The sequence below is a fragment of the Hypomesus nipponensis genome, chromosome 11 (assembly GCF_054491055.1).
Source record: "Hypomesus nipponensis isolate SF chromosome 11, ASM5449105v1, whole genome shotgun sequence".
NCBI classification, from domain to species: domain Eukaryota; kingdom Metazoa; phylum Chordata; class Actinopteri; order Osmeriformes; family Osmeridae; genus Hypomesus; species Hypomesus nipponensis.
Genome location: NC_140371.1, coordinates 5602251 through 5625014, shown reverse-complemented (window position 1 = coordinate 5625014; position 22764 = coordinate 5602251). Strand labels below are relative to the sequence as shown.

Here is a 22764-nt window from a genome sequence, read left to right as displayed (position 1 = left end):
AGACTGCAGGGCTGGTCAGAGCAACAGCCAGCCTATAGTTTTAGGTCACATATAATGTGTGAGGTACAAATACTGTACATACTAGATATTTACAGCTTGCTAGATACAGTTGTGTGTACAGCATGTTCTACAGAGTGTTTGATACATACAGATGTATTAGACAGAGTACTGCTATACAATATGATGGCTATGTATATTGTAATCTAACCTGTACCCGGTTCCATTGGCAGGTTGGAAGAGGGCTGTTCTGTGGCCCAGAATCAGATGAGCCGCTTGGAGGAGGACCTGGACCAAGAGAAGAAGAGGTTCTGTATGCTGGAGATCCGCCTGAAGAATTCGGAGAGGGCGCGCCAGGATGCGGAGAACCGCAACGTTCACCTGCAGAAGGAGATGGAGGAGTTCTTCACCACGCTTGGAGACTTGACAACGGGAGCACCACGTACCACATAGACCTGGACATGACCCTAAACTGACCCCTGGCCCTGTCAATCAAGCTGATAAAAGACCAGTTGGACTAATGCTCCCTTGCCTATCATATGGCAGCAGAACATCTCCTAGCCTATCATATGGCAGCAGAACACCTCCTAGCCCAAAATAGGACAGCTGAACACCTCCCAGCCTATCATAGAGCAGCTGCACTCCTCCCAGTCTATCATTGGGTAACTGTTCCCTAGCCTTGACTGCACTGGAGAGCTTTGTGCAGCTCTTAGTGAACAGCTCTGGATACCAAAGAGCTTGTTTCATGGAAAATCATCTGTGCTGCCTATCATATTACAATGTTGGTGTTGGTGGTCACAGAGTCAACCCTTGTCTAGCATGGCTGGGGCCTTCCTACATGTCAACCTCTAGCTTATTTTACCTAGGAGACTATCCGGGGCACTGCTCCAGTCCCTTTACCCAAATGGAAATATTGTAGATGGAAACTGTAGTCATTATATTTCATTCAGACCGTCAGTTAAATGCTTTATCTGACAGATACTGTATGTGCATCAGGTTCAGTATTCCCATGGTTACTTGCACTGGCCCATGTATAATCCCTTGTTCACTCCTTAACTTGCTTTATAAGAAATGTATAATAATAAATTATGTGAAGTGAAGACGAAACACAAACAAATTCAACCCTTTATTGTCAGGAGTTGCAGGTTGACATTGTCCTTGTACACTTTATACAACTGGTCTGGAATCAGGCCATGTTCGGATCCAAAGGCTAAAACACACTACCGGCCTTCACCAGATGAACAGCACAGGACCTGGGGGGTATTCCAGAGAGCAGGTTATGTGACATACCAGGGTAAGTTAACTACCCAGTTGACAACTAGCATTGTAGCAACATTGCCCGTAGGTTGCTGCAACATTGTGAATCAGCTGGTGGGTTAATTTACCCGGTTATGTTGCATAACTTGCTTACTGGAATACCCCCCAGGACTACTGTTTACTGAGTGTGCTTGGCCAAGCCATTCTACTCATCTCACTGGTTCCATCTCCTTCAATGTCCTAACCAAATGGACTTACATTAAAACTGGTTTGGCGTCAAGCCAAACAGCCTCATCTGTCCCTGTTTTCTGATCAGTGCAGAGGGAGAGGAAGCAAAGAGAGGAGGCCATTTTAGCCTGTTTTAGACGCAGCCAAGAAAGCAAAGAGACAGGGTTTAAACAGTACAGTTTGAACAGTAGATGTTTTATCCATACTGTGTCAATCTCTATGCAGAATTTATTCAGGCCATGCGTGACATTCCCAAGAATTGCATTCTGGGAGCTGACGCCAGAGGCTACTATACAGCAGCCTGATTATAGTTCAACCGGGAAGGGAACCCAATCCCAAACTGGGAGATAGGGTCCAGAGTATAGGACAGAGGAATACGTTTGGAACTGAGCCAACAGAAACACCTTAATCTATCAAAAGGTAGCCATGGCGATTACCAAACTGTTTTCAGACTCCCAGAGAACATAAATCTACTTTTACAATGTACAGCAGGACCACTTACTACCTATATACTACATTCTACAAAATCATATTGCACATAATGTGAGAATGAAATAAAAAGAAATGCATATAAATGTTACTTCTGAATGAAATGTACATTTCATACAACACTAGCTGTCTCCTAGCATTGTTCATTTTAAAATCAATCAATTGTCAAATAAACGAACACATAATAAATACAAATCTCTTCTGGATGGTGTGGGTTGTTATGTGCTGTATATTCAGACATATAGTATGTGTATTGTGTTTAGTGTGAGGTAGTTTATCCTAATCAAGAACTCTAACTACAAGATGCAGGTGAGAGAAGACTGGAGAGTACAGGGAGGAGGAAGAGGGAGAGAATATTAAAGAGGGGTGTTGAATCCATTGAGAAAAATAATGTTCTATAATGAAATCAGTGATGACAGTTATGTAAGAGCACTTAAATCAAAATAGTAATTGTTATCTGTTAAAGAGTCAGAATGTCATGTTCTGTACATTCACACTGTTGACTGAACCCCCCAACATGAAGTAATAAATTAAATACACAAACAAATACCCCTTTTCATTCAAATGCGATAATAAAAAGAAGATATTTCCAGAGCAACAGAGATAATAGCTGGAACAAAAGAAAAGGGAAGCATTTCAAAACTAAAAAAACTTTCTACAAGAAAGAGGGAAAATGATAACAGTGTTGTTAAAAGTTCAGTGGAAAGGGTAATTCATAAAAGAATAAAAAAAACAACCAACAGTAAGTCTAGACTCTGTTTAGCAGCTGTTTCACCACAGTCATGTGCAGAATGTGCTTTAAAACAACCTTTCTCTCAGACTACACATCACAAACTCACATGGAAACCAACACACTCTGATGCACACCCAAGAAAGGGTTAGAAAGATAAACCACAATCATCTACAGCATGGAGACCAGCAGTGCAGGGGTTGGGTAGTAAAAAAGCTGTACATTAAAAGCATATTTTCAAAGTTGCCTAAACCCTAAACCATGATAAGGTAACAAAGTGTTGGGGTGGGGATGAGCGTGGGTCTGTGTGTGTGTGTGTGTTATCTGCAGCAGCCCAGGGCTCCCAGGGAGGTGTGGCTGTCCAGACTGCTGTCCGTGTCAGAGATCATGTTGGGGTCACTGCAGGGGTCACTGGGGTCAGTGGACATGGAGGACACATCATTGGCTGAGGAGGAGGAGGAGGCGGGCTGAGGGGAGCCGTCAATCACTGCTGCACCTGTGCTGCGACAAAAACACACAGGATCACTGATACACCCGTGCCACGGAAAGTATCTGAGCACACGCACACACACACACACACACAAACACAGGAAGACCACCTCCAATGCCATTAGGGTAACAGCTGGACCCTGTTACATTATTTACCTGATCCACTCTCCCTTCCTCCTTCCATCCTTGACTCCCACCCTCCATGCCTCTATTGATCTCCCTCCCTCCTTCGGTCTCCCACCTGTTTATTAACTAACTAACTAACCTAAAGGGGCTGGCTGTCCTCTGATCACTCCATTCTTCATCCACTCCTCCCAGTCGTACACCTCCTTGTAGATCATGTCTGGAGAGTGACAGAGAGATAAAGAGGAAAAGAAAAAACAGATTGAGACAGAATGACAGTCAAGGTGCAGCGTGGGAGAGCAGCCCCTGTGTTCTTGTCATCGAAGCGCAGATAGCGCATTGTCTAGGATTTCAGAAGACCAATGGTCATCCAGGGACCACCCGTGACACCTACGTTCATATAAACAAGACCGACAAATACTTTAAGTTCAACATCTGTTGGTTTGAACATTTTGTCGGCCGCAGCATCACTTTTGCTATATTCCTGCGTCATGTCTCATTCATATTTTGTAGCAAGTTCAACACCCTGTGCAGTCATTCGCACCCTTCAGAGTCATTGCCAATAATGCACATGTACCATGCAACTGTGTAACTACTCAGTGAGCTCTAAACCTGTGAACTAATTTACAGCTCTCGATGAAAATGCTTCTGTGAATACACTAATCCCTACAGTCTTGCCCATGCTTATTTAGTAAAGTTTTTACTGAATATAATTGAATTTTACAATTGTAAATGACTGTTGCCACTCCAAAATGATGTCATGACATGAGAATTGAGCTTACCATAGTCTTACAATCACCCATGTTTATGAAACAAAAATATGCTTCAGTTATTAAATTACTGTTGTCAAGTGTATGTAGGCCTAAATCATCTCTCTAATAATGCCAGGCGTCGCTCCCTCTCTCTGCCAGGCATGTCTCTCTGTGTGTGAGTGTGTGTACAAATTAGAATGGGTTTAGTTTCCCACGATCAGCTCAAGAACCAGGCACTCTGCAGGTGTCCTTTTAACATTGACGTTGACTGGATAAGCATTTTGACATAAAAAATAACAAAAAGAATTGCCACCAGTGTGGCTTGCTCTCTTCGCTCTGGACTCTTGCCATCTAGGCCATCTTGAGTTAACCGAGCTTCACTAAGCTAGCTCTCGCAAGTTGAAACGATATGGATATTGCAATATATAAATTTGCTTATAAACAATATGGCTAGGTTACGCAGTGCTGACTGCTGGCATATAAATCAGCTGCTTTCAAAGGGGTTTTCTTTATGGATTAAATGCTGGCTAGCTAATAGAACAACAATGTAAAGTGTAAAATGTAAGTATAGTGCATAGACCAGTGAATTTTGTTACATAAATTAATGTTTATCGATGTCAAAACTGCCTGCACATTGCATATGTGCTTTAACATTATAATCACCAGCTGCATCACAGACATGGGCACTATTGCTACCACTTTAGCCTCCTTGGTTGGTTTCATGAGGCATACAACAGGAACGATGTTCGTAGGAATTGAGTCTCTTCAGTTAGTTGTTGTGTATTATTTATGCGAATGCGATACAAAAAATGCTATTTTACAGGTTTATATAGAACAAACGAAAAAATAGAAATATTTATGTAAACATAGCAAACACCTCATAGGCAGAACTGTACATGCAAGCTCTGTATGGTGAATTAGGCCTACAATCATGACAACTGGCTTAACCATTGTACATGTAATGACTTGTGTTGTGAACTAAATGTCTAGATGTTTGTGGTGGTAAGATAAATGAACAGAAAACCAATATAATACATTTTGATCAACATAACATAAGCAATTGATAATGCAGGAAACAGCAAACAAATGAAGGCAACATTATCATTTGCATGAATTCACTGGAGCATTGGCAATTTGTTTAAAATAATGGGAAATTGTTTTTATGAAGTGCATAAGTGACTAGAATAGATTGGGTTGAACACGTTCTTCAGTGATGACAATTGTGATCTGAGAATTATAGGTACCAAAGCCACTGAGAAGAACTGTCATCAGCAGCTGCATCACGGGCACTGCACTATCCATCTATAATTCCAGAAATCTGTGTGTGTCACCGACATCATCGCGGGCATTGTGCCCTATCAATAATTCCAGGAATCTGAGGGTGTGTGTGTGCCTACCAATTTGATCACGGCCCTATCTATAGTTCAAGTAATCTGTATTTGTGTGTTTCATTAAGCACCAACTGCATCACGGGCAGTGTGCACTTGTATTCACAATGACAGAAAGCACTACGAAGGAGCCCCTGGGACATCTGCTGAGAGAATCGCAGCCAGAAAACAACATGGCCAAGGGGAGGCTGGCAGGAATTTAGCAGAAATTGGAGCAAAATAGTTTAAACCAGCTTGTCACGTTGTGATTAGGGCTGCAACTAACGATTATTTTAATAATCAAATTACCTGTCGATTCTTTTTTCGATTAATCAATGAATCAGATAAAAAAACAAAAACAAAAAAGCATTAATTTCCAACCCTTTATTTAAAAACAGAACTGACAGTGCAAATTCACAGTGCAAACTTTTTTCCGAATGTGCACAAACAGGCACACAATTTTGAAAAGTGATTAATATTAGCGTGGATTTAATGCTATTTTCCAAGATGAGCAATTTATTGCATTTCGTTTAAACCTTTATTGAAAATTGAAAGGTTGTAGAAGTAAGACAGACTTTATTATATTAGGTGTATATTTAATATTTTTGGACACAATTTTGAAAAAAAACTTTGATTTGCGCTATGCTAGGATTAAGCTATTTTTTTTATCATTTTATTAGAAACTTAAGTTTACCACACATTGTTAAGATCAGATTGAGATTTATTATTCCTAAAAATATTATAAAAGTCTACATTTTTCAAAATGGTATGGGTTGTTTTCACCCGGTCCCTAACACGGTGCTGCAAAGTAGCGTCTTCCGAATGTGAGACGTATGTTGAATATGAAACTAACTTCACCTCGGTCAATTAACACACTATTTCACTGTATTTAGTGTGAAATGCTCCCACACTTTGGATGACTTGGGTCGTACTAATTTCTCTGCCTCCGCCATGCGTTCAGAACAATGTTACCCAACAACGTCTCTCCGATGGCCTTTCCTCTACGTCCGCTCCGCGCTCAACTAAACTTTTTTTTTAAATACTCATACATCTCCGCGCCATGTTGAGAGGCGTAATAATCGCGCGACACAACAAATCAATAATTACATTTGTTGCCAACACTTTTAATAATCGATTTGAATTGATTTGTTGTTGCAGCCCAAGTTGTGATTTTGAACCTTTAAGTTAACTGGGTGACAAAACGCACATATCTAGGAAAAGTCATGGGGGGGGGGGGGTCCCCCCCATTACAAGGATGGATTTGATAGAGTGCAAATAGTTATTATTATTTTCCTGCAGTCAAAAGACCGATCAGTTGACCAGGGAGAGGGAAAAAGAAGTCACACAGGCAGGTGAGGTGAGACATCTTTTCCACATATATACTCACCTTGTGAGTAACAGAATACAGATACATGTGTGTTAGCAATGTTAGAATGCTGTGGTGCTGTTCTGACCCCCTGACTACTGAGGTGGGGGGGAGGGAGAGGGAGGGGGGTCCCGTTAACACCTGACAGGGGTAGCTATGACCTCATCCTGCCGTACCAGGCACTGACAGTTATATTTACACACCTATGGCCTCTATGGCCTGCTCCCAGCATCATGTTCCATTTTCTGTGTGTGCTGTGCAACATTGACAAGTTATATTAATAAATGGAGACTGTAGTGAATTGTATATGTAGAAATGTTTCTTTGTCATTATAGGTCACAGGAGCTGACACATTTATAGGCAATTATATTGGCATGTTCTGCTCTAGAAGGTTCCCTCACCTTTCCACTCTTCCACTGTGTGCTCTCTTTCCTCCAGCTGCTTGTCTGTGAACTTGGGAGGAGGCTGAGGAGAGAAGAGACAGCGAGAGAGAGTAACAGAGAGAAGAAAGGGAGACAGAAAATGCATTGGATTTAGGGGGTTTTGATCCCGGGCATGATAACTTTTTGCTGGCATTCCAGAACTGAGACAGTTTGAGATCAAAGTAGTGCCTCACCGCCTCCACCTCGGTGGGGTCGTACCACACGTTGATGTAGGGGTGCTGTAGGGCCTCATCCACTGAGATTCGCTTGGATGCGTCAATCACAAGCATCTTTGACAGCAGATCCCTTGCCTGGCTCGCTAGGGACAGAGTAGGTGACAAAGGATTATTATTGAATTCTGTTTATTATCAATATGAATTATGGATGTTGTTTACAGCCGAGTTTGATGATTGAATATACACACCCACAGTGAACAGAATGTCATACGTGTGTATCACAGACTGGAGAGGAAAGAATCAAATCTGCTTACCACTTATCTATGATAGGGGATACATTCCAGATCCCCTATCATAGATAAATGGTAAGCAGATCCTCTATCATAGATAAATGGTGAGCAGATTTGTTTCTTCCCTCTTCCTATCTCTAACACCCGTCCCGTGCACACATTCCAGTACATACATTCCCGTACATACACTCCAGTATGTACAACCCGTACACTCTCTCCCATGCACACACTACCTTTCAGTTTATTGTGCTCTGAGTCGGCGGGGAACAGGACATCGGGGAAGAGCTTCTCAAAGCTGTAACCGGCGTAGCGCGGCCGGTTCTCCACGTACGTCCTGACGGACTGGTTGAGCTTCAAAAGGAACTCCTGGGACGGCGTCCCCAGCTGCTCGATCACCTTGTTCCACTGGTCGATGTCTGCTCGGCCGCAGGGTCAGGGAAACACACCGCACACTGACCCCAGACTTAACCTGGCACACCAGGCTGTTACAGGCCTGGTAACTGGAATTATACAGTACACGATTCTTTACCCTTCTGGAATTTGATCTGTTCTAAAACTGTGTGTGGTGTTCTATGTGTGCTGGGAAGTGATGGGGATGGAGAAACATGTGGGGGAGGAAGAGGGAGCATTGGATGGAGTGACAGCAATCACAAGAGAGGAAATAATAAAAAGGGGGGGGGGGGGTGGATGGCAGGGTAAGGATACGATCAGAGCCAGGGAACAGAACACTACCTCTCACCATTTCAGCCAGGATGCAGCCTACTGACCATACATCCACTGGAGAAGAGAGGGAGGGAAAGAGGGATGAAGAGGAGGAGGGGAAGGCAGGACGATAATAGGACACGGATGTTAGCATGCACACACACTTGTGAGAAGGACAAAATTAGGTTGTTTTATAAGGGAGAATGGGCCAAATATAGCAGCAGCCACACTCAGTCACAACATCCAATGAGAGTCCACAGGCATGACGGAGAACCAAAGGTGATTGCTGAGTGAGCATTATTAGCAGCAGGAGGACAAGCGAGTGTTGAGTTAGCATAAGCAGCAGCAGAACAGGTGAGGGTTGAATTAACATTAGCAGCAGGAGGGCAGGAAGTGTTGAGTTAGCACTAGCAGTAGGAGGTCAGGTGAGTGTTGGGTTAGCAATAGCAGAACAGGTGAGTGTTGAGTTATCATTAGCAGCCGCAGGAGGACAGGAGAGTGTCGAGTTAACAATAGCATTAGCAGGAGGACAGGTGTGTGTTGAGTTAGCACTAGCAACATGAGGACAGTTGATTGTTGGGTTGGCACTAGCAGCAGCAGAACAGGAAGTGTTAAGTTAGCCCTAGAAGTAGCGGGAGGACAGGTGAGTGTTGGGTTAGCACTAGCTAGCAAGTCTGTTAAGCCCCTCCAGCAGAGCCACAAGGATACAGTCCCGTCCAGGGAAGAGGATTTTATGGCGGACCATTTCGGCCAGAATACAGCCCACTGACCATATGTCCACTGGACAGTGCAGAGCAGAAAGAAGAGGAGAGAAGAGAGAGGAACACAGCAGCAGGTTAGCTACCTAAGAGAGCATCCATCCCCTCTTGAAGAATATTAATTCATGCAGTTATGTATATATGTATATATATTTATATATATACAAACACTGTATATACATACAAACGCTGTATAGTATATACTGTATTTATGCTGTATATACATGCATGATATATACTTTGTCAGTAATCAATTTGTTTCAGTTGACCACCCCAAAGAAGAGGAGGAGCTAGTAATTTGAGCAACAGGTAAAACATACTGTCCTTGTTATTTTAACATGCATCACAACAGAGGTTAATAGATCACCAGACCGGTTGACAAGCGGATTGATTGACAGGTACTGACCGTTGGCTTGGTAACCCATGCCGAGGATGACCTCAGGAGCGCGGTAGTAACGCGTGACCACGTATGGCGTCATGAGGAGGCCCGTAGCGGCGGTCCTTGCCAAACCAAAGTCCAGGATCTTCAATGTGCAGTCTGATTTTACCACGATGTTACTGGGCTTCAGATCCTGAAGGGTAGATGTAGATTTCGTTCATAATCCTTCAAAACAATCTGGATGTACAAGTGTGTATATGGCAGTGTGTTTTAGTGCCCGTGCGTGCATGTATGTGTGTGTGTGTTTGTGTGTTCATGTCTGAGTGTATGCTGGTGTGTTCATGTACTGTATGCGTTTCATAAGACCGCAGTCTGCACCAGGCAGACTTATGAATGTTTGTCAGCATCATTCCAGGGTTCCTCTATGCAGGCATGCTGCTGATGCTGTGAGATGGCGTGGGATGACGCTAATAGGTCTTTGATGTCTGCAACTTCCCCACAGGATAGACCAAGCTAATGAGGACACCCCACCTTCACCTGCTAATGACTATGAGCCAGAACAGACCAGGGAATGAGCTATATACAGGAGGAGGTGTCGGATCTACATTACACAAGTGGCTCACATTTCAAGATCCATGTGGTCGTTAGGCTAGACTTGGAACCTATGGATGTTTGGGCCTGAATGAGTTGAAATAGTACAGTGAAAAGCACTTTTAACTCTACACCAGATCACTTATAGGATGTTTTGTCATGTTGCTGCCATCTTGTAAAGAGGTGGATCTGTGGAGACTGGGTGTGAGCTAAGACTCCGATCAATATGAAGACTCACTCAGACAGTATTCTAATGACCATTGAAAAACACGTCAGTGCTTCCTCAAGATCCTGGCCACTAGAACTGAAGCATAATCCTGTAAAGCAATTGTGTGTGTGTGTGTGTGTGTACTGTACATGTACAGAACTGTGAAAAACCTTTATACTGTTGCACAAATACAGAAGACGAGAAAATACATATATAAGACAATATGCTTGAAAGAAATATTGGGGGCCTAAAGCCTAGTTTATACTTATGTCGCCGACACTTTTGAAATGGTCGCCGACGAAAAAAAAAAGTGTCGCTCAGGCTGCTGCATTTATACTTCGGGAAACAGTCGCCTGTGCTCAAGGTTTGCGTGACGTAAACGGAATCATTTTACTGTTACATTCGTAGCCATGGTTACATTGTTTATGCCTTACCCTAGGTGATCGATCGGAGAAAATGGCTGTAGCTAATTTTGAGAGGCATTATAAAGGCGTGGATATGTTCTAACTTGCTCTGCCAATCTCTCCTATATTCCTTCCATCTTCAACAGCCGTTGAGCGTTCACTAAAAATTCAAAACAATGCAGTCAACGACTCGTGCCGTCTATCTAGCCAATCACTCTTGCGCGACACTATTTGACGACATCAGCGCCAGTAGAAATTTCTCCTGGTAGGCGACACTTTCAAGCGACGGTTAAAAGTGTCGACCGTGACGCAATTTCTGCCGGCGACCTTTTCAAAAGTGTCTGCGACCTAAGTATAAATTGTGCTTAAGCCTAAGCATGTGCCCTATATGTGCCCACAGTATACGTGTGTAGGGTGTGAATGTATACAGGTGCCTTTTGTATGTGAGTGTGAATTTATGTGTTCCCTGTGTGTTAAGTGTGCATCCATGTTTCCAGTGTGTGTTTACATTTACATTTTGTCATTTAGCAGACGCTCTTATCCAGAGCCCGACTCCCTCACCGCTCAGCCATCTGACTCCATCTGAATGTTTATGTGCATCAGTCATGCATGTTTTCCCCCCTCCCATGGGTGTGTCTATGTGCTAACACACCCTGTGTATGATGCCAGCAGCGTGGAGGTGCTTGATGCCACACAGCATCTGGTAGAGCAGGTAGGACAGCCTCTCATGGTCCAGCTCCATTTGGATAACCTGGCACAGGTTGGCATCCATCAGCTCCATCACCAAGTACCTGAGGGGCAGCCAGTGAGAGCGCGAGACAGAGGGGGAGAAAAAATAAAGAACAAAGGACACACACACATAAATGTTAACACTGTCTTCATTATTGACAAGGTGATAAAAGCCCATAGACATCCTTCACGGTTACTATAGAAACCAACATTCTATTTTCTACTTTGATGAGTCACTCCGTTACAGTTGAGAACGCTGTATGGACTATCCTACTTCACTAAATGACTGACAGAGCATTAAATCATTTCAAACTAAATATAGCTAGTTACACAAGCAGTTACTGACAACAAAACAACCATTCAATATATTAATCCAACTTACACATCTTGAAAGTCCTCTAATGATTTCTGTGGAGTGAATACATTTAGGAGACCGATAATCTGTGAATGTAAAAACAGACAAACATGCCAGTGAGACAGTGGCAAAGGTTGGGTTTACAGGATCAATAAAACCAATAATTTATTTGACCAACATTATTGAACTGCTAAGACATTTACGTTTTTGTGATTGACACATTTCATGAGCACCAGCTCTCTGTATGCCCTCTTGGCATGGGTCTGATTCTGGAACGGCCGACTCAGCTTCTTGATGGCGACATTTCGTTCAAGATTGTGGTCATATGCTGAACTAGAAGACAAAATGGACGACACTGTTACAAAGCTGCATACGGCAGCACAGTAAAAACCTTGACTGGTATCTATGATAAAATGATACCAAATGATACCAAATGATAAGAAAGCACTCAAAGACATTTGTGGACAAGTGTGGGCATGAAATTAATTATTAGGCTTGTTTACTGAATACTAGTTTCTAGGACGCTACCAACCATGGTCAGAATAAGGCCATGTGTGGAGTGTAGCTAAAGTACAGGCTGTTCCACATTCCCCCATGCAGATGACAGCACTGAATGTGAATGAGCAGAAGAAGACTTTTCTTTATGGAATGCAGAGAACTGAGAGAGGTTTGGTATTCAAATTTTTAGATACAAATTTGGGGGATTCACAATCTGGGATTCTAATTTGGGATTCACTTTCTTTTTCTTGTCGTGTCACCATTGGTCACACGTGCAGTGCAGCTAATGCGTTGCCCCAGCTCTTTACCTACAGATTCTGGAAACTGTCCGTTGTCAGGCAACGTTAGAACTACTGGAAACAATTTTTAACCACCTTGTGCTTTCTCAGTCATAGCTCTGTGTATGAAGTTATAACCATAGTTACCAGACAATCCCCTGGGCCCCTGATCCGATTGGCCTCAGGTTCTGGTAGCGCTTCAGAACTGTGAAGGTGGAGTCGCCCACCTCCACGCTGTAGAACTCTTTCTCGCGTTTGTTCTTGTTCATGGTGAGATCTTGCAGTGCTGCTTTCTGGGCATCCAAGAAGGACTTCTGTAGACACCAAACACACAGCACACAAAAACAGTCATATACTTGAGAACATGCGCAACAAAGTAGTTAAGCTGTATTTAACCTTTGTTACCTAACGGTGACAAAATTACAGATTTCCTTGTATAGACAATAATGTTTAAATCTACTCTGCTCTATTTGATTATTTAGTCTATTTTAATATCAGTGAGAAGTCTGCTAAATTTCAGTCTACACAGTCTACAACCACAAAATGGCAGAAACAGCTTGTGTAGAGCACCTTCACGGCAGACCCAGTGATCGACATTGACTTGTCCGATTGTCCGGGAAAAGTAAAACAAATTGTAGGACAAGTAGGCCTATAATGAAGACAGAACTTGCCCGAACGGACAAGAAAAAAAAAGTTTATTCGGATCAGTGCAAACTTTTTTTTTGTCTTTCTATGATGCAGCTACAGTCTGACATCTTATAATAATGTTTAAATCTACTCTGCTCTATTTGATTATTTAGTCTATTTTAATATCAGTGAGAAGTCTGCTAAATTTCAGTCTACACAGTCTACAACCACAAAATGGCAGAAACAGCTTGTGTAGAGCACCTTCACGGCAGACCCAGTGATCGAGACAGAACTTGCCCGAACGGACAAGAAAAAAAAAGTTTATTCGGATCAGTGCAAACTTTTTTTTTGTCTTTCTATGATGCAGCTACAGTCTGACATCTTATAAATCCGCGCTTTCATGAATGGATCCGCGTGTTCTACTGCTCGTGCCGTGAATGTAGCCCGCCGGCGCCAATCTTGTCCTCGCGATTATGTCAACTTTAACTCTCCTTACTTTTCGTATAAGTTATCATGATCAGTTAGCTAACATTGGCGTTTTAAGTGGAGTTCAGTGAGAAAATATTTCTTAATACACCGAAACCTGGGCAAACACCAGGTAAGCGCCCCATCCCTCCACCACGATTAAACACGGATCACCTAATGGTAAAAATGCAGTAGCACGAGGCGAAAAGAGTGAGGAGATTCTTCCTGGCCAGAAGTTTCCCTGGCTTCGATACTGATGGAGAGAGATGATGACACTGCTCAACTTGTACAGATTTCTCTGGTATTGCAGACAGGTAAGTTGATCAACTGTCATGATTTAGCTTGAACAAATATAACGCTAGCTCTAGTTATTCAGCCTATCAAACTTGATCTCAGAGAATCTGTCGCTTAAACCCAAATTTCATTTAAAGATGTATATGGCCTACACCACTGGAAACGTTAGCTTTAGCTTTCGTAGCTTACGTTAGCTTTAGCTTTCGTAGCTTACGTTAGCTTTCCTTTGAACAAATAGTATTTTCCTTAATAACAAGCTAAATTGTCCTAACATATAGTCAGAACGGAAATAAGTTAGGCTAATTAGAACGTTCCTTTCGCCTCAGCCGCAATTTTTGGGGCCTTTTATTTGAGCGCAAAATAGTTTTTTGAGCTTTATGTAACAAACATTTTAAAAGCCGTTTTTCAATTGGTAAAATCGTGTCTAGAGAAAGTGATGGATTTTTGTCTCAATTTTTCAGCCCCATGTACCTTGCGTTTCTTGGCCTGGTTTAGTCAATGAGCTCTCCACCTTTATTACTCATTTAAAAACTATTTGATAAATGGAATATGAAAGCATCATAGAATGTAAAGTAACAGCTAACAGGCGTCAGTTACTTGTAAAATGCATAGATCATGTTTAACAGTAAAATCTCAATTGAGCTTGCACCTAAGTTAAAACATATTTGAGTGTGCTAACATTAGCAATAACGTCAGCTAGTTTGAGGTGTATGCAGGCTAACCATTAATTAATAAACGCCGCCCTCGAATAAACGCAAATCTGAAAACACTTATTTAATTGATTACATTCAACCCCAGTATTTATTACACATAACTTTCTGCACACCTTTCTGTTTGAAAGTTAACGTGTATGAACGTTTCGGCATGCTGCTTCAGATTTCTACACAACGCACACCTAATTGATAGCCAATGAGAAAGGCAGTTGTCGCACTCAGAGACAAAGAATAGACAAGGAGGCAGTAGCGTAACTATAGGGAGTGCAGGGAGTGCAGCTGCACTAGGGCCCGTGGCGAAAGGGGGCCCGTCCTCGATCTCATCGTAGAAGTGAGTCAACATTATCAGCCAAACCATCTGCTTTCACATTGAAGAACAGACCGGGCCCCTCGCTCCGCTCAAAACAATGAAAGAAATACATATGATCCAGTCCCATCAATGCAAACATTTCTAAATGTTGGTATCAGTTATTCATAATTATGAGCTATCACTTGCCCAATAAACATTTTAGTCAGTCTTAACAACATATAATTCATTTGGTCTCATTTGCCTTTTGCTGAATGAAATGAATCTCGTTTTTATTAAGTAATATTGATATCAAAAAATAGCAAGGATGTCTGGGTAATATTGTTATAGCCGGCCCACCCACACATGTTGCTATTGTTTCCCATCCTGTTGTGTTGTGTTGCGTGTTGAGTAACCGATAAGTAGGCTACCCCATGCCCTTTAAACACAAAAGTGGCTGCAGGAAGCGGCACAAATGCAAAGAGCAGGATAAAAGGGTGGCAAAGCTGGCAAAATCATCTTCTGGATTTGTGGCGTAGAGTGTTCAAGAGGACGCCACGTCTGACCCCCAGCCCAACAGCAATGAGTGTGAAACTCGGCCACCAGGGTAGGCTAACGCTAATAACATAACGTTTACTGTCTGGTATAGCCTAATTAAATGCATTTAGACATGGCTATTAAATGTCATAAAATGCACGTATAGGCCTATAGGCTAAGGCAGCACCAAGGTTAGATATTGTAAACTATGTGCAGGATGTAGTTTTCATTAAAACATATCGTAGCAACCCTTAATGTGTATTGTACATCATAAGTACATTTCCCTGCGCCTCGCTAAGCTCAACAATCAATAATTTCGCCTGACGGTTAAGGGGCCTGGTGAGATCTGGTGAGATCTGCGGTAGTAAATGAAACCTGCGTTTTTAGCTGTATGATTCATTTGTCAAAATGCCAGCAACAAAGTTGTCTATCATTGCACTGCAGCTACAATTCACAAAATCTCTCTTACTAATTAAACGCTGCTCTAATAAACGCCGCCCTTGAATAAACGCTGCACCAAGAATGAACTTTATTTAATAAACACCGCAGCGTTTATTCGAAGAAATGCGGTATATCTCTTGTTCTGCCTGTTTTGTAATATATACGTGCCTAATATTTCTATACTAAAATAATATCGGCATTATAAGTAATATAACTACACTGTAAAATGTTACCAGGGTTATTAAGAAGAATATTTAACTGCAATATTTCACAATAACCCATCGTATTATAACTATACAGGCTTTAAATGCAATAATCCCAATATCATGTTGTAATGTAGAATACAAAGGAGACAATCACTGCAATAGAGCTGCAGTTCCGGTGCAGACAGGAGAACCTAGCAGAACGCTTTCTCTGTAGCACTCCATCCTCCACCCGGGGTCCTGAAGTCTCGACTCTTACGATACTCAAACGATGCGATGTTAATATACCTCTCTGATCTAACGAGTCTGGCTAACTGTCGTGACCTCTCAGGTGGGCTATGGCTGCAATGGAGAGCTGGAGAGATGGTTGTTCTGCTAGGTTCTCCTGTCTCTGCACAGGAACTGCAGATCTTTTGCAGTGATCGTTAATGAGCCTAATGATGAATCATGGTCAGAATTATGATGGCCCATGCTACTTTGATCGTGACTGTTCCTAGCTAGTCAGCTACCTTCACCTTTAACAGCTTGGCTCAGCATTGCGCTGTGGAGGATTTTTTGCCGTTGCAATTAAAGTTTTGTTTAATAGAGTATCAAACCAACGCAGAGGTGAATAGCGCAACCCAATGTATTGGAATGTTTTAACTAGCTCTGCGTTAGATCAGGCGTTAGGATCTGCCTACCAACTTTGATGGGCAAGTTTGACAAAATAAATTCATGAAGCACTGCAACACGAGGTGACATGAAAATGCAATTGACAGAGGGCGCTGTTTAGCGTATGGCATTTGAATATTGTCCACTGCACAGTAACACAGGACCATGAAATTATTAATTTAATAGTGAAATTATTATATATGAATTTTACATGAAATGAATTGGTACATGATACATTTAATAACAAGTTTATGTATTTAATTCAATTTGTAATTAATTGAAGACCCATTTAAGTAATTATTTAATTTATTTAATTAATTTGGCCACTTTTACTCCTCCATAGTGCAATGCCGAGCCAAGCTGCTTTGTAACCATGACTAGCAGGTCAGCTCACCCTTCACCTTTCGGCAGAGCCGAGCCAAGCAGCTGTGCCAAGCCGAGCAGCTTTGTGACTGGGGCTAGCAAGTCAGCTACTGTTATCTTAACTTTTAGCTGTTGAACTGAGACGAGCCAAGCCACCAAAGGCAAGCATACCCAATTAAAGTATAATGGAGAAGAGACGAGTCAAGCCTATCACTGTAGGTAATCACACAAGCCTAAACCATAGTGATTGTGTGAAAACATGTTCGGATCTTATTTTATAAATTAAGTGTAATACTAAAGAGTAAACTAAACAATATGTAAGATATAAAATTAAGCACACCCAATTTAAGTAGAATGGCGTAGAGCCAAGCCTGCGTGTGGTTAAACCATAGTGATGTTTGTGACTGTGGCTAGCTAGTTAGCTACCATTATCTTCACTTACTAATGCTCTGCTCTTCTCTACTGACTTTTTTTCTTCCCTGTGGATTGTTACTGCAGTCCCCTGCCTCCCACTTTACCCTGACCCAACCCAAGATTTGAGGGAGAAGCCCCCGGATTTCAGGATGTCTTCACCCCCCTCGGTTATCTTAAGTTGACATCATAGTACATTTGAGTATTAGTCAAGGGACAGATTATTTGCTTTTAATTTTTGTGACACTTGGTCTATACTTAAGCATTCCATCTAAATGGGTGTGCTCAAGCCTTCGGCGAGCACAAACCATTGTTCGCTCTCATATATAGTTATTATTATTTATTATTATTTTCCCACCCCCAAGAATCCCTCAATATTTGGACCACATAGACAACGTTGGTGTCAAAAGGTTTGTCTTGGTCCCGATTTAGTTGCTTGTATTCGCGCGAACGTTCCGTTTGTTTTGGACAAGTACATTCAGGTGTTGGACAAGTAAAAAAGATCTTAACTTGCCCGAAGGACAAGTGGCCCAAAAAAATAATGTCAACTCCTGAGACCACAGCTGTAGTCTCCTTTCACCCCGTCACCAGCCACCAGGCCACTACGAGGCTGATCCATGGTCCACTTTCAGCAGCAGTTACTAGGCTGTGGGCCACAGGGGGTATGCTACTCCATTACAGAAAACCTAATACCTCCCAATATCCCTCTCTCCCTTGAACACCCCAGGATTCTCTCTAGAACATCACCCCAGGATATTAACTGGAATACCACCCCAGGATTCTAACTGGAACACCACCCCAAGATTCTAATGGGAACATTACCCCTGGAATTCTAACAGCGAGTTCACAACTAAAGGTCCTAAATTGAATCAATACGAGGATGTTACATTGTTTCTATTTTAAAATTGGTCTGGTTTGCGTTCACAAAAGCCAAAGTCTAACTAGGGCTTGAAATTTGAAGAAAAAAAATAATGAAATTGCGACCAAAATTGTGCTCCTTAATATTTGGTGGGTGCTCCAAATTTTTTTGCTGGAGCACCAATGCCACCAAGTAAAACAAGTTCATTTAAAGTCCTGCTAACAATCCAGAAATGAGTGTGATTATAAATGTGGTTCAATTATTGGTACAATTTGCTGGTAAATTCTATAATAAAAATGTTACCTCTAATTTGTGAGAAAAAAATTCACACATTTGCTCAAAAGCTATATACCGGATCTAAATCAGTTGCCCTATGTTGTTTCTTTCTGAATAGGCCCAAATCACAGCACTCTCTTCAAAGTCCGGAGGCTTATGACAATTTCCTTATTGCTAAATCCAATAGAAAAGTATAATTTGATGAGGTCATCCATTTCTGCAGGCATAGTAGCTTATGGCTTCACAGCCTACATAAAAAGTTCTATATAGAAAAGGGTGCTGCCTTTTTGTTAAGAAAAACAATCATACATTTAGTAGTAATAATAATTAAGTTATATTCTAAATAATAATACAATATTTTGCTGTTTATTACACAATTAGCTGATCAATGCATTGCAGTCATCAAAAGACACCCATGAAATAGTACGCTTCCTGTGATTGGTTCAAATGTGGTGTGAAGTTTTCACACCAGAAATGAACCGCTCCAGAGTTCACTTGAAAGCTGTCCAATACCACCCTTTCGAGGTGGACCAGAGAGCGGTTGGTCCGCAACAAAGTTCGATTTTGGCTTTCACACCACCCCAAACAAACCGCATTAAGGGGGTAAACGCGCCAAGGTTCGGTTCAACCAGACTTAACAAGGTTGGTGTGAACCTGCCCTAACAGGTACACAACCCTGGGATTCTAACTGGATCACCATCCCAGGATTCTAACTGGAACACCACCCCAGGACTCTCGTGGTGCACCACCAAGGACTAACTGAAACACCGCCTCATGGAAAATCCAAGGGTACAAGTCTGGGCCACAGCCCAGAACACTAGAAGGGTACTGGAAGCCCAGTAAGGTTATGGACACCCTGGTACTGAGTTTATCTTAAGTTGCTTTTCCCACCACGCAGTACTTGCTGAACTGAAATTGCGCTGTGCTTCATTTTCGTGCACTTCTTTACCCCCTCACTGTAGCTGGTCGTCACAGCTATGCTGCGTGAAACTGCTGGGACGTTGTCTTCAACGTGACTCACACACTCTTGCTGGATCCTTTGTCGGAAACACAGAGGAACATCTGCACCTCCTCTACTGACCATGACTTGGTTTGGGGTTTGCCATTTAATCAAGTAATACAGTGAATAAAACAATTGTGGCTTCCATTATAGACCTCGGAACCCTTCATAAGCCACTATAAAGTAGTTATATAAAAATGGCGGGTTTGTACAGGATCGCCACAGCTTGCTTCAAGCCACAACAGAGGTGCTACCAAAAATGTGACTATCATCTCTTGAAACAGAACTGGGATCCAAGTAAGACTTGAAGGGAAAGAGTGTGTGATAAATACCCCCCTTCACTCTGAATATATCTGAAAAAACACAGCTTTCATTGGCAGGCACAAGTTGGCAAGGCAGCACTTAGAATGAATTCTGACAGATTTGAAACATGCACACACACCCTACACAGACTCCACAGTCCATAAGAGCAGAGAGTAGGCCTAGCTGCTGGAGCCAAGCTAAAATGACTCAGCCCTCCATCTGCCTCGCCAGTCTCAAAGAAAGATGACATCACAGACCCTGTCTCCATCTAAATGGAATCAAAATAGACACACAATGCCTTTCAAAAAATCAGACTGAAAGAAAATGAGGATGACGTAATTGACAATGGTGTCACTCATTCTGTGTTGTTGTTTACATGATGTATTCATACGCACTCAAGGTATGTGGATACACTTACGATTTACTAAAACCACACAGCAGGAGCTCAATATATAACTATGTAATAACCATTACACTTGATGATAACAATGTAAGGCTATCACATTGGATGTTTTTTGTAGGTAGAGAGAGAGATGGCCTTGACGCTGTGCCAGGTGCACCATGGGAAGCTGTGCCAAGTGCACCATGGGAAGATGTGCCAAGTGCACCATAGGGGACCATGGCTGCTTCCTCTTAGAGCCAAGCCTCAGGATCAGACCTTTCAACAACACTAAAAGGCTCTTGCCTACCTGCAACACTCTTGCAGGTAGGCAGGCTGCTTAGCTGGCTAGGAATAGATGGCTGGCTGGGTGGATAGCTGACTCGCTGGCTGGGTGGATAGCTGACTCCCTGGCTGGGAAGTTGTCTTTCTTGGTGGCTGGCTGGCTCACTGTCACGGGTCACCACCTATCATTAACACAGCTTTAGCCAGGTATGCCACCAAAAAGCTTGCAATTAAATTCATGGTGGGTGACAGAGGAGTGAGTTACAGTAACTGCATCCTGTCTGGCAAGCATAGCACCTTGTGACATGAAACAGTATGTGTTAATTATGTAGAATCAGTGACATAAGAGACATGTGAAGTGTGATACAGTCAGCATTTCAATTACAGATCTCTCTAAGGTGAGTGGGCATGCTAGGTGTTGGAGAGCTCTCCTGTATCTCAATTTCTGACTTCCTCATTCTTTCGGACTACCCCTCCTCTTTCTCTATATCTCCATCTCTTTCTGACATCATCCCCCTCTCTATCTCTCTCACTCTTTGTTCCTCTTTTCCCACTCTTCCATCTATCTGCATATCTTTTGACCACATCCTCCTCTATCTCCCTGTACCTGTTTCTTCTAACATCCACTCAACACAATATATTTATCTGCAGGGCCCTTCAGTCTCTAGTCTTGTCATTAGCACTCGTGACCCTCTCCTCAACCCTCTAATTAGGTCTAATGAATTATGGTCATTGTAATTCACATGGCATACAGCCCCACTACACTAAACTAGCAGAACACTAAACAACACATGTACGAAATGCCATATTTGCATTGCGTTCTAAGCTTGCTTCATTGATAATAAGTGACTATTTCCTTTAGATTCATAATAGTAGGTTAGTAGGCTATGTCACCAAAGAATATATTTTAAAAAAAATCTCCCTCTTTCTACATAGCCTACTGTGGCGTCGACACAGTGCTGGTCTTTGCAGTATTCACAGCCGGTCTACCGGCAGAACCTCTAATGTACCGTTGTCGTTGTCTCATCAGATGTATACACTGCTAGCTAAAAATGAACAGTTCTATGACCCGCAGAGACTGATCAATACGGGTTTTTTTTTCTTTTCTTTTTTTCATTCATTAACCCTAACATCACCACAGTACCGCCATAACCTTGGCCACACGACCCTTACAGACGAATGGGGAAGGTGGTGACAGGTAACGTTTGAGATTATATTATTTCATAACTGATTACATGTATTTCCCGGCGACCGTGATTAGTAACATGCCGAAAGCAAGGCGAATGGTGTGGTAGGCGTATTGTTGTAATAGCAATAAAATGCTACATTTATGTAGCCTGTATTTGTAACGGCTTCTAAGACGCATCTGGCGTTTCAGCATCACGACAGTGTCAATACACGAACGGTTGGTGTATTGAGCTACCTTTTCTCTGACACAATGTTCAGCTCTTAGAAAGGTCGCTTTAACACGGATATGTAGCATTAAGCCGTATAGAGTAGACAACAAACGCATCTGTCAGTTGCATGCATACGACCCTCCCCCACGGCTAAACAATGCCATTGGTTATCTGTATAAAAGGGTTGAGATTGCTCTTACCTCCGTCAACGATTTACACAACGACTCTTTTTCTGTTCAATTGCTATTATAGTTGCTTGGAGCAGACACGGTGTAGATTCAGATTATGAAGAATATCTATTCCGTTGTTCGGCTTGAAAACATGACCTCACCGAATGCGCTACGTTTCATTCTATCCACTGACGGGCCGTCCGCGCAATGCAGAGGGCATGCGTACTACGTCACTCTACGCACTAGCGCTCCTAACAACCATCCTTTTAAATGACATCTATGTAGTGCTATGTATATTCATTTAATCTAAAATTTCAAAGCAATTTACAGACCATTAGACACTCACACTCAAGAAACACACACTAACGCTACAAGATGTAATGGAAATGTAACCGGATTTATTTAAAATATGCGATGATTCAATGTGTATCTTACCAATATCACAATAATAAATACAACTGTTATAGGTCTACATTAATAGGCCTACCAGACACCAGAATAATAAAGTTACACATC

At 42.2% G+C, this 22764-nt stretch overlaps 3 protein-coding genes across 9 annotated transcripts in view; 2 read left to right on the top strand and 1 right to left on the bottom strand.

Moving 5' to 3' along the window:
- arhgap22a (Rho GTPase activating protein 22a) overlaps positions 1–1134 on the top strand; it is a 12810-nt gene extending 11676 nt beyond the window's left edge. The window contains exon 11 of the mRNA XM_084709569.1: positions 231–1134. Coding sequence (XP_084565695.1) covers positions 231–450 — 220 coding nt within the window. The 3' untranslated portion in view covers positions 451–1134. The remainder of the gene's footprint in view (positions 1–230) is intronic.
- Positions 1111–22764, bottom strand: mapk8a (mitogen-activated protein kinase 8a). 4 transcript variants are annotated; one of them, XM_084709571.1, is made up of 13 exons: positions 22279–22764; positions 20707–20863; positions 12736–12902; positions 12016–12145; positions 11840–11898; positions 11381–11519; positions 9553–9718; positions 8392–8463; positions 7920–8102; positions 7415–7539; positions 7200–7263; positions 3456–3533; positions 1111–3197 (listed from the first exon to the last, which is right to left on the bottom strand). In XM_084709571.1, the coding sequence occupies exons 3-13, from the start codon at positions 12855–12857 to the stop codon at positions 3022–3024; spliced, it is 1314 nt and encodes a 437-aa protein (XP_084565697.1). In that variant the 5' UTR covers positions 12858–12902; positions 20707–20863; positions 22279–22764; the 3' UTR covers positions 1111–3021. The 4 variants fall into 4 exon arrangements, with proteins under 4 accessions (XP_084565697.1, XP_084565696.1, XP_084565698.1 ...); XM_084709570.1 differs by lacking the exon at positions 8392–8463 and adding an exon at positions 9097–9168 and having other exon boundaries at positions 22279–22446; XM_084709573.1 differs by lacking the exon at positions 8392–8463 and adding an exon at positions 9097–9168 and having other exon boundaries at positions 3036–3202; positions 22279–22446.
- Positions 13192–22764, top strand: part of ptpn20 (protein tyrosine phosphatase non-receptor type 20) — a 54335-nt gene continuing 44762 nt past the window's right edge. For 3 of the 4 annotated variants that reach the window (XM_084709566.1, XM_084709567.1, XM_084709565.1), the window contains exon 1: positions 13200–13994. The gene's annotated coding sequence lies outside the window, so the exon portion shown is untranslated. Of the gene's footprint in view, positions 13995–22764 lie in introns of all 4 variants that reach the window. The other variant, XM_084709568.1, reaches the window with a different exon arrangement.